A 13306-nucleotide genomic window follows, 5' to 3' on the forward strand; every position below is an offset into this window, starting at 1 on the left:
GAAAACCTTTGTCTTTTAACAACTTTGCATGTAAAAAGTTTATAATTTGGTAGTAGCGTTATTTTACTTATTTAACATTTTTATGTAAGATGTATATATAATATAAGAAAACATAAGTAACGGTTTGTATTTTAGCAAAAGTTTTTTTGTGTTTCACTTATATCCCCCCCCCCCCCCTGAAATACATAAAAAGACGTGAAAATATAGGGGTATGAACTCACCTTATATGACTTTGCGGTTTAGTAACGAAGTGATGACGATGATCTTCAAGTTACGAACACATGAAAATGATTGAATCCTAAGAGTTTTTAACACATACTAATGTGTGAATAAAATGGACTAACATGGAAATGTTTGCATAAACACTAGATTATATAAGAAATACTTACAATAATCCTAAGGAACAATGTTGATTAAAAGGCTTCCTGGGAATGACTTGTTGATGTTCTTGGAAGGTTTGCAGAATGGAGGGAAAACTCAAAGTGTGAATGTTTTAACTGAATGGGTTTTGAGAATGGTCTCTAATTCGTGTATTATATAGGAGAATAAAAGATATGAGGTGACAATGAGTTGATGTTTACATTGGTAAGAGTAAAATCACATTAGGAAGGTAATTTCAACCAATCAAGTGGCACCATATCAAGATATTTATGGAGATTTCGACCCTAATGAGGGTGATTTTGGTCAAGGCATGACCGAAATCCCCTTATACACACTTACAAATGATGATTTCGGTCCTAATAGGCCTTAAGCAAGAGATTTCGGTCCTAGCATGTGGAGTTTTCGGCCTTAGTGGGCTTTTATCATGAGTTTTGGGTCTTGTGGTTGATCTTTGAAGGGGGATTTCGGTCATACACAACCAAAATCACAAAGGCATGGGGCCTTACAACCGAAAACTCAAGGCATGGCACATGAACATGCTTTTATGTTAAAACAATTTGATTTTTGCTAACCCCTTTGACTCCTTGTTGACTTTATTTGACTTTTAATGGTTCATTCCAACATGGTTTTCCAAGTATTATATATATATATATATATATATATATATATATATATATATATATATATATAAATATATATATATATATACATATATATATATATATATATATATATATATATATATATATATATATGTTAGCTTAATATAAACACGCCCTTTGGCTTTCAAAGTTCTATTGCATCAAAGTTACATTGTGAATTTACTTGTGCATGGTTGACATTTAGACCTTGTTTGTTCTAGAATTTTCCAGTTTTCACAACAAAGACCAAGTTTGGGACAAAAAAGGAAAAATTCGATCTAAAACTAGATCTATAAGATTTCTACACCAAGGTTGTAGCTTTTTACCTCCACACAGTGCACAAGGAGGACAAGATTATGGATCCAAAGCCTTGAGTGAAACATCGCCACCTTAATGCTTTTCCTTCTACTCTAAAAGCTCCAAATGGCATGAAAAATGTCTCAACAAGCTTCATAATGTAGAAACACTCTTTAGGGTTTCAGAATGACGAGGGAGGCTGAAGATAAGAAGGTACATGTGGCCATAAATGTGTTTAAATAGGGTCCAACCCCTAAAATTTAGGGTTTGCACCCTAGATGCATACACCAGGTGTACCAACATACGCACATCGTACTAATGTGATCCGGAGTACGCCTTACGCAGGAAAGTGTATGCCCCATGCAGTCCGACTGACTCCAAAATTATGAAATTGCCACTGGGGACTAAACTTGCAAATAAAGCACAACTCAAGGGTTAAAAAAAATACTCGAATAATAAATGTTACAACTCTCCCCCACTTGATTTGGACTTTGTCCTCGAAGTTTGCCACTGTGAATAAATCTAGGTAGTGCTCTCGCATTTCTGCCTTAGGCTCCCACGTCCATTTGGAACCTTTCTGATGTTGCCACTGGACCTTGACTAATGACTCTTCTTTGTTGAGCAGAGCCTTCATCTTCTGATATAAGATCGCCATCAGTCTCTCCATAATGTCATCGAGAGGAACAAATGTCGACTCATCGGCTACACACTTCCACAACTGGGACACATGGAGGATGTTATAGATCTAGATGAGCTCATCGGGCAAATCCAGCCGATATGCAACCTTGCCCACTCGAGCTAAAATCCTGAAAGGTCCAATGAATCAGTGGCTCAACTTTCCCCGCTTTCGAAATTGGATGATACGTTTCCAAGTTGACACCTTCAGAAGCACCAAGTCTCCCACCTGAAACTCTAGATCTGAATGTTACCGATCTGTATAACTCTTCTGCCAAATTTGCACGACCCGCAACTTGTCTTCCACCTACTGAATCGACTTAGTAGTCTTGAGTACAACCTCGATACTACCCATGACTCAATGTACGACCTCCCCCCCCCCCCCCCAGCAAAACGGAGTCCTGCACCTTCTTCCATAAAACATCTCAAATGGTGGCCGGTCAATACTGGCATGGTAACTATTGTGGTAGGAGAACTTGTCCAGTGGGAGGTAAGTATCCCAACTTCCTCCAAAATCCAAACACAAGCCCGAAGCATATTCTCGATCGTCTAAATCGTCCGCTCGCTCTGGCCATCGGTTTGAGGGTGGTATGTTGTACTAAATTGCAACTGAGTGTCAAACTCCTCATGAAACTTCCTCCAAAATCTGGAGGTGAAACAGACATCCCGGTCCAAAATCACCGATACTGGCACTTCGTGCCGAACTACTACTTCCTGGACATAGATGTCTGCTAACTTCTCTACGGATATACTCTCGAAAACTAGTATGAAATACGCAATCTTGGTCAATCTATCAGTAATTGATGGGTTTTGAGCATTCTAACACTTCCTAAGTGTACATGAAACCCTAATAAACCTTGGATCTATGTTTGACTAAGATACATGCAAATAATTATTTTCCAAGGTTCTTATCCTATCTAGCATGGCATGGGGAACTTGAATCAAATAAAGCTAGTAGAATTACTTACCTTGTAGTTGTAGTTGATTGCTTGGAGTTTTAGAGCCTAGCACCAATAGTGTGGATCCCTCAAATGGAATCACAAATCACCACAAACTTTGGAACCTTGAGAGAATAGTCACAACTATCTTGAAATCGGCCCTCTTGCTTTTTCCCCACAACTAGTGTGATTTCAAGAACCAAAGCCTCCTTTATATAGCGTGGTGGATTAGGGTTACATCCATGTAAACCCTAATACCCATGTCTCTTCATTTCCATGAGATCCATGGGTTAAAGCTCCATGGAGTATCCATGGACTTTCCATGCAAGCCTAGCCCATTCCAAATGAGCATTAGCCCACACTATATAAATATAGGAGCCCATATTTAATTAGTAATACTTTTGATCTCTAAATTAATCCTAGATTAATTATAGATCAATACTAATTAAATAATATGATCTTATATTAATATATTAGAACTTATAATATATTAATAAATCATAACTAATACTATTGTCAAAAGATTATACATAAATTGTTCGGGTGAAGTGCAACCCAAATGGACCATGCCGGGTCGGGTCAAGTACATACCAAATATAGTTATGGACTTAGACACTATATCCAATAGTCTCCCACTTGGATAAGACTAATAACTATAGTTGCAAGTATGACTTCAGGAACCGATCAACAATCGTAGCTCTTTAAACTCTGTTGAACTAGAACGCGCCATTTTAGATAAGTGATCATATAATCCTCTATTCTAGATATCAGTCGGACAAATACATGGAACATGGTCTTACTTATTGTCCAGCATTTGTTTCCCGATATCCGATTTGTTTGACATAGAACTTAACTGAACACATCAATTTAGTTCTGACCAGGCCCGGTACAAAGGCCAAAACAAAACATCGAGGGGCCCAGATATCGCTTCTAATCCTAGAAGGAACATATAAACTTCGACTCATATGTTTTCTTTACTACTTGTTGAATTACACACAAAGGTACGTTTTATAACATCGAGTTACCAATGCGTTTTCGTACAATCAATGCATAAACAACTCATAGGTAACAAATCATATTAGGTTTAAAGACTTATATGATATTACCGTCTCACGATCACTCGAGATAAATTCCATGAAGTGATTCCAGTGAGCGTGGGTTGAGTCCAATGCTCAGAACTTATGAGCACTCATGATTGTTGTAGCCATGTCCAACATCTTAGACCTCTGCAACCAATCATGACAGTCTTGATTCATACCTACTTCCGAAATATGACCGACTGTGGAGGTTCGAATAATATGATATACCAAACATAATTATTCTAGAAGTCAAAACATGCAAAAGAAATATAGTGAACGATCGACAAGTGATAGCAACACTTACTCATAAATAACAACTTTTATTTATCATCAAATGTCAATTACATTTTACAAACTTCGAGATTATCTAACTACTAAAACTAATATCATCCTTAAGCCCTATGCTCCGAGCATGCTGGAGATGCTTAGCCCGAGTCAGTCCCTTCGTGAGAGGATCTTCTGGGTTCTTATCCGATGATACCCTCTTTGCCACAAGGATTCCTTCTTCTATTTGATGTCTAATGAAGTGATATTTTCTGTCAATGTGTCTGGATCTCCCATGATCTCTTGGTTCCTTGGCTAAGGCAATCGTACTATTGCTGTCACAGAAAATTTCCATTGGCTCCTTTATAGCTGGTACAACTCCAAGGTCTCTGATGAAGTTCTTTAGCCATATAGCCTCCTTTGCTACCTCGCTTGCTGCTATATACTCTGATTCACAAGTGGAATCAACCACTGTCTCCTGCTTTGAACTTTTCCAAGTAATTGCCCCTTCGTTTAGGGTAAAGACCTAGCCCGACTAAGAGCGGAAATTATCCCTGTCAGTCTGAAAGCTAGCATCACTGTACCCTACAACTCTCAAGTCATCATTCCCACTAAGGGTAAGGATCCAGTCCTTAGCCCTTCGCTGGTACTTGAGGATATTCTTTACCGCAGTCCAGTGTGCCTTGCCAGGGTTCCCCTGATACCTGCTAACCATGCTCAAAGCAAAGGCAACATCAAGTCGAGTAAACATCATAGCATACATGATCGATCCTACAGCTGAAGCATAAGGTATTCTACTCATTTCTGCTATCTCAGCCTCTGTACTAGGGCTTTATGTCTTACTCAATCTGGCGTTACTCTGGATGGGTAACTCACCTTTCTTGGAGTTATGCATGTTGAATCTTTTCAATACTTTGTCCACATAGGTGCTTTGACTAAGGCCAATTAGTCTTTTACTCCTGTTTCTCAAAATCCTTATCCCTAGGATATAGGCAGCTTCACCAAGGTCCTTCATAGCGAAACACTTCCCAAGCCAGGACTTTACTTCCTGCAGGGTTGGGATGTCATTTCCTATGAGTAGTATGTCATCCACATACAGTACCAAAAAACTGACTATGCTCCCACTAGCCTTGATATAGACACAAGATTCATCTTCACTCCTTGAAAAGCCAAATTCTTTGACTTTCTCATCAAAGCAAAGATTCCATCTGCGAGGTGCCTGTTTTAATCCATAAATGGATTTCTCGAGTTTACACACTTTATTGGGGTACTCTATACTGACAAAACCCTCTGGCTGAACCATGTAAACATCTTCAGCCAACTTTCCATTAAGGAAAGCGGTTTTGACATCCATTTGCCATATTTCATAGTCATGAAATGCAACAATGGCTAACAGAACCCTAATAGACTTAATCTTGGCCACTGGTGAAAAAGTCTCATCATAATCAACTCCCGGAGTTTGAGAATAACCCTTTGCAACCAGTCGTGCCTTATAAGTGTGTACATTACCATCCATGTCGGTCTTCTTCTTGAAGATCCATTTGCACCCGACTATCTTACAATCAGGTACATTGTCAACCAAATTCCAAACTTGATTGTTATACATGGACTGTATCTCGCTATCCATAGCCTCTTTCCATTTACCAGCCTCAGGGCCTGCCATGGCTTCCGTGTAGCTGTTAGGCTCATCTAGATTTACCAGTGTGTTATCACTGATAAGTGTCTCACCTTCTGCAGTAATATGGAAACCATAATAATGCCCAGGTGCATTCCTAACTCTGGTGGAACGCCTCAGAGGTATAGATTCTTCAGTTGGCTCAACAGGAGTTTCATCCTCAGGTTGAGGGCTAGGGTTTGAGGTTCCTTCATCACTTGACTCTTGAAGTTCATCAAGGTCAATTTGCCTCCCACTGTCTCCTTGACTCATGAATTCTCTCTCTCGAAAGAATCCTCTTCTTGCTACAAAGACCACATTATCACTGGGTCTGTAGAAGATGTAGCCAAAGGATTTTTGTGGATAGCCGATGAAAATACACCTTTCGCTTCGGGGTTCGAGATTATCGTGAGTCTTGTGTCTCACGAAAGCCTCACAACCCCAAATCTTGATGTGGTCTAGATTGGGAAACTTGAATCAAATAATTATTTTCCAAGGTTCTTATCCTATCTAGCATGACATGGGGAACTTGAATCAAATAAAGCTAGTAGAATTACTTACCTTCTAGTTGTAGTTGATTGCTTGGAGTTTTAGAGCCTAGCACCAATAGTGTGGATGCATTAAATGGAATCACAAATCACCATAAACTTTGGAGCCTTGAGAGAATAGTCACAACTCTCTTGAAATCGGCCCTCTTGCTTTACTTACCACTACTAGTGTGATTTCAAGAACCAAAGCCTCCTTTATATAGCGTGGTGGATTAGGGTTACATCCATGTAAACCATAATACCCATGTCTCTTCATTTCCATGAGATCTATGGGTTAAAGCTCCATGGAGTATCCATGGACTTTCCATGCAAGCCTAGCGCATTCCAAATGAGCATTAGCCCACACTATATAAATATAGGAGCCCATATTTAATTAGTAATACTTTTGATCTCTAAATTAATCCTAGATTAAATATAGATCAATACTAATTAAATAATATGATCTTATATTAATATATTAGAACTTATAATATATTAATAAATCATAACTTATACTATTCTCAAAAGATTATCCATAAATTGTTCGGGTGAAGTGCAACCCAAATGGACCATGCCGGGTTGGGTCAAGTACATACCAAATATAGTTATGGACTTAGACACTATATCCAACAGTTCTTCCAACTCGTCGAGTTCTTGCCTATCTTCATACAACTCGCCGAGTCAACCCATGTGACTCGTCGAGTAGCTTCAGTTCTTAATCCATACAGTGGCTTTTCGAGCCATGTAGGGGATCCAAACTGTAGATCCACACTTCTAAAGCCTATTCATCATGTAAAGTTGCAAACTTTACGTGAAGACAAGGAGCTATAGGCTTAAAACACTCTAGGGCTAGGGTTTATGACAAGTAGGCTTCACCAACAACTCATTGACATGAACTTTATGACCTTCTGGACTATTACAAGTCTAGATCTGAGGTAGCAACCGTGGATCTAGGTCTCTAACTCGACATAGATCTCATTCATACCCAAAATGCTCCAAATCTCATACATAAGATAGATCTAAATGCAATAAGGCCAGCTTATTACCTCAAAGTTGACCTCTCACTGAAAAGTAATCCCAATCTATGCAATGCCCCTTGATCCAAGCTTCTTGATCTTCAATATGTCTTCACAAACCCCCTTATCTAGGTTCCAATTTTCTCCCAAGGGTTCTCACTCACGATTTAGGGTTTCTGGATCTGAAAGAGGAGTAAAGAGGCTGGGGAAGGGGTGCAATGTTCCTTAAATAGGGTGCAAACCCTCGGATTAGGGCTTTTCTCGTTCAGACCAGACTCGCCGAGTCCACTCATCGACTCACCGACTCGCCGAGTCCACTTACCAACTCGCCGAGTCGGTCACTTATTCAACAACCCGGATCCCGCTCCGACTTGTCGAGTTCACCTATAGACTCGACGAGTTGACCCCCCCCATTTGACTTAGGGTTTCCTTTCCTTTTTCTTGGTCTTTCTGATTTTGGGTGTTACAGTAATACCCCATTAATCAAATTACTCTGAAGGCTTAGGTTCCTTAAGACTTAAACCAACCAAGGGACCTCCTAGCTGTGTAGTTAACCCTTACCTTAAATGGTTTGTCGAGGAGATAATTCTCCCTGATAATCTTGGACTAGGATCTGTGAGGGTCGGTAGGAATAAATATATAGGAATGTAAGCGTGTATGGATATTATATGGTAACAGTTAATGTTGCAGGTCTAATAATTATGGAATATTATCATATCAATATTATGGGATTGACATCCCTCTGTATCTCATCAGGTTTTCCAATCTGACTCACTCAGTTTATATGTATCACAAGTACTAAGACTTAAGCTAGTGGAACTTGATTAGGATGTTGAGTGATTAAGAGACAACCTGCAATAGTATTGAGGACCATCAAGTTTTTACGATGTAACTTATGTATCTGTATTGATTATGACATCCTTAGGGTTTTAACATTTTAGAAACAAACATTTGTAATCAAAATGATATTTTGTACTGGGATTTTCCGCAAGTATAAATAAATGATTTTAAAAGCGTAAGAAAAGTTTTAATTGGTTTTGAAAATCAGAGGACGTCATAGAAGATCGGAGGGAAGAGATTCATGTGTTTACAGAGGGTGAAAAGGAAGGAGAAAAAGATATGATAGAGAAAGGGTGTCTGGAAATTTGGATGAGTGGGGTCTATATGGCAAAGCGGTAATTGGGTTACCCCTTCATTTTATCCAAAGTGACTAATTAGATCCGACAAAAATAAATATATCATACTATATTGTAAATGAAACATTTTTTTTCACCACACTCAACTAAAACTCCAAACTCTTCATATTTCCATATAATATATTTAATTTGTTAACTTAAATATGTTTTTAGTTGTAAACATTATCATAAATAGAAGACTTTGTGACTTATGAATATGATATACTTAATTTGTTACCTTCAATATATTGTTAAATAAATAACCTACTTTTAATATATCAAATAAGCTTAAAAGTTTAGTGTAAAATTTAAAACCTAAAGTAAAATATCAAATAATGTTTAAAAACAATTCTATATATATATATATATATATATATATATATATATATATATATATATATATATATATATATATATATATATATATATATATATATATATATAATGTAGTTAAAATGAAAACATGAAATATAATAAATATAAAAGAATCTAAATCGATGAATCCAATTAACTAAAATGTGTCTGAAAACTATATTTTATAATAACTAAAATTCAATTTAGTTGTTTTTAAATTAATTTTTAATAATAATAGTTAAAAATAATAGAAACTTAGAAATTAAATTATATTAGATTACAAACAGTTGTTGATAATTTAAATAATCATCATGATGAAATTAAAACACCTTCAACTTTTTTTTTGTAAAATTAATAAATCATAATAGTGGTAATTAAAATAGTTGACAAATATAACTAATGTTATACACACGTAAAAATGAGTAGAGACCATTAAATTATTTGATTTTAATAAGCGTTATTTTATCAATTGTTCAAATTAATTATAATTTTATATAAAGTAAATGTAATAATTATTATTTTATAGTTAATATAAATTATATAAATATTTTCAATAACATAAGATTACCAAAAATTATAATTGTATTTTGCGTAACGTACATATATTCGTCTAGTTCTCTTATAAAGCACACAAATAAGTTAAAAGACCGAATGAACAAATTTGAAATACATTGTTGGACTAATATATCATTTCCCATCTTTATAATCTATAAGTGATATAAAATTTTAATAGTCGTGTTAAGAATTTGATATGTCATGATTTTGAACCAAGTTAAATTGGGTTATATGAATTTATTTTTTGCCTCCCTAATTTTCGTACTCGTGTTCCGCCCTAGGAGATGACCTTAGCACAGGCTTGGTTGGTCATACCCCAAGATAATGTCAACGCAAACAACCAAACCACCCAAACGTTTTGGGAGCGGATTTTGGACCATTTCGACATGAACATTGGTAAGGGGGTTATATAATAATATGTAGTGGTGAATATACCTATGCATGTGGTGGGGATGTTATGATAAGATTTCGCTCAAACAACAATATTTTTGATGCGGTGATATGAAAGATATACCTGATAGCTTAACAATATTCATTACAAAATAAATAATTATTTTGTGATATAAAAAGTTGTTAATCGTTTATTAAATTCACTTGTGCGACATGTTTTTTTGTAACTTTCCCTACTGTTTTCATGTGAGACATGATATTTTGTATTTTTCCCTATTTTTCAATTAGTCCAATGATTATTGTATTAGTATGTGACTTTGTCTGCAGGTCTTACACGTATCATGTTCAATCCTGACTTAAAGCATTATTTAGTATATAATATAATATTACATAGGATATTAAAATAAGTAGAATCAGTAAGAATACTAATATTACATAGGGTATTAAAATATGTAGAATCAGTAAGAATTAATTTAATTATGCCTAAATCTACTCACATATCCTAACTTTATTAAAGTTGCCAATTATTACCCATACAAATTATTCCTTTCCGCGCGTCTTACCTTAAAATATTGTTAATTTGTTGTTTTCACATCCTAATAAATTAGAGGTTACTTGTTCAAGTTCTCTTTTTTGTCTTTAACTTTTTGATAATAATAATAATAATAAGACAAAACTTTAAAAATGATCCATGTGGTTTTCAAAAATATCAATTTTAGTCTTTAAGTTCAAAAAACCTCACAAATGGTCCCTGTGGTTTCAAAACTTTTAACAAATGGTCATTCCGGCTCACTCCGTTAGCATTTCACTGTTAACTTATTTTTTAATAAAATATTGCAGGGGTAATTTCGTCATTTTAGTTGTAACCTTCTCTCTTTAATATGAAATGATTACCTATTGCTTGCACATCAATACCCGTCCCTCTCCCAAGAAGATATCCAGTTACATCTGTATTCATCGGGTTCATTCCCATCGTAGAAGCAAGAACAGAAATTGGGATTTAGGGTTTTAAGCTGCGGAAATTGCAATGGTGCTATCAATATGGTGTTTTCGAGAAAAATTTGTAACCGTGGAGGACTTAGGAAAAAGATACGGTACAATACTACAACAAAACTTGTTTTTTCTTGGTCTATTGTGTTAACGTAAGGAAATCATTGATTTTACTCTTTCTTTTTTTGTGTTTACAGAAGGTTATGACAACTATTTCACGTTGAAGATACACTACAGTGGTGTCTTCACCAAAGCACCTGGAAGGAAATACGTTGATGGTGTTGTAGCATATGTAGATGATGTTGACACTGATTTATTTTCAGTTCATGAGCTTGACGACATGGTTCGAGAACTAGGGTACAAAACTGAGTAAACCCTTTACTACCATTTCTGTATCCCTGAATACCCTTTGGACTATGGCTTAATGCCTTTAGGTAATGATCAAGATGTACTTAAAATGGTATCATATGTCCCTAAACACAGACTTATTAAGGTGTATATTGAAACTGGTCAGACAAGGGTAGCTAGTTATTACAAGTCTCCTTCTAAAGTTGTTATTGAAGAGTTAGAGCTTGATAGTGTGTCACCTGAAATGAATAGAAAGAAACCTTGTAGGAGAGAAGCAGGATCATGTAGTAGAAAGCTTGATCTAAACAAGTCTATGAACCCTGATTATGAGCAGTCACAAGTGTTAGATGTTGATAAAGGCCATGATTACTCAAAGAGTATTCTACCATTTATAAGGTCACAAGGCAAACAAAGTCATGTCATTCAAGAGGAAGTGGTGAATCATGAAATTGAAACTCAAGAAGAAGTGATCACTAGTGCAGTTGAAACTGAAGAACCATTGGGAACTTACCATGTACAAGAACCAAGCTGACAAGTTGATGGTGGAGCTAATACTACAACAGTTGATGACTATGAACCATTTATAGAGGATTACTCACTTTATGCTGATTATGATGTTGAGTTTAATGTTCAAACTTCATTTGAAAAACAACCAGAAGTGGATTATCTAGAGGGTATGGTGAGTGATGATAGTGGAGAGGCTTTCTACTCTGAGAGTGGCCATGGTTCTGAGGATAGTGGAGATGATTCTGATGACAGTGAATACAATGTGGATGAGTCTAACATACAATTTGATGTAGATGTAGACATGAGTGAATTCCATAATGTAGTTGATGTAGATAAACATGGAATCTTGAACAATCATTCAAAAGATGAAGGGATTCACATGGTTGATGATGATTTGGAAGTTATTACCACTGATGATTATCAATTTGCAGGATTTCATGAAGATGATAGGAAGAGACTGCTAAAAGAGTTGAGTAAGTCAAGTACATGCTCACATGGAGGGGTTCATGTTAAACCAGTTTAGATTGGCCAGGTCTTCAAAACCAAGCTTGATGTTAAAAACTACATGAACTCACATGCTGTAGCAACAAGGAGGTCTTTATACCTAGCCAAAAATGACAAAATCCGGATTAGGGTGAAATGTAAAGGTGTTGTAAGTAAGCCTTCAACAGGAGTTGATGGTGGTGGGTCCTCAACTAGAAGTAGGGCAAAGTGCAAGGGTAAAGATGTAATTGCCAATAAAGGTACATGTCCATGGGCAGTCCAAATATCGAGGGCTAATGAAAATCAGGATTGGTTGGTGAAAACAGTACAGGATGAGCATAAATGTTTGCAAACAAGGGCGGTTAAAGCTTGCACTTCCAGATACGTAGCAAACTTAATTGTTCAACAAATACAGAGTAACCCTAAAATTCTAGTGAAAGCATTACACGAAGAGTTGTGCAAGAAACTGGAGGTACGAATGTCATTGCAAAAGGTTCCTAGGGCAAAGTCAATGGCTGAGCGTATAATTAGTGGGGACTACCAAGTACATTATGGATTTTTGAGGGATTATGTGTTGGAGCTACTCAACACTAATCCTGGTACAACAGTTCAGATTGATGTGTATCCAGAAACATCCCTGTCTATTACCACAAGAAATTTTAGAAGAATATATGTCTGTTTAGGTACATTGAAGTTAGGATTCAAATATGGGTTAAGAGATTTTCTAGGTCTGGATGGTACTTTCATGAAGGGCCCTTACCCTAGGCAAGTGTTAACTGTTGTAGCGTTGGACTCAAACAATGGCATATACCTTGTAGCATATGCTGTGGTAGAGACAGAATCAACAAGTAGTTGGACCTGGTTCTTGGAACTGTTAGGAGAAGATCTGGATCTGGGACCAAATTCAAACTTTACCTTCATTTCAGATAGACAAAAGATGTGTATCACCTAACTTTTTTTATTACCTTTTCTAAATACATATGGTTAACTGATGTTGCATACATTGACTTTTGTTTAGGGAATAATACCAGC

General features: G+C 36.4%; 1 protein-coding gene across 1 annotated transcript; it reads left to right on the plus strand.

Moving 5' to 3' along the window:
* Positions 1-12356: 12356 nt before the first annotated feature.
* Positions 12357-13226, plus strand: LOC111917098 (uncharacterized). Its single transcript, XM_023912765.1, has one exon. The coding sequence runs from the start codon at positions 12357-12359 to the stop codon at positions 13224-13226; it is 870 nt and encodes a 289-aa protein (XP_023768533.1).
* The last annotated feature ends 80 nt before the right edge of the window (positions 13227-13306 follow it).

This window comes from Lactuca sativa, chromosome 8 (genome assembly GCF_002870075.4).
Source record: "Lactuca sativa cultivar Salinas chromosome 8, Lsat_Salinas_v11, whole genome shotgun sequence".
NCBI lineage: Eukaryota > Viridiplantae > Streptophyta > Magnoliopsida > Asterales > Asteraceae > Lactuca > Lactuca sativa.

Bases quoted from the DNA above. Each gene is read 5' to 3' on its own strand.
- LOC111917098 (XM_023912765.1), top strand. From the start codon at position 12,357: ATGAACTCACATGCTGTAGCAACAAGGAGGTCTTTATACCTAGCCAAA.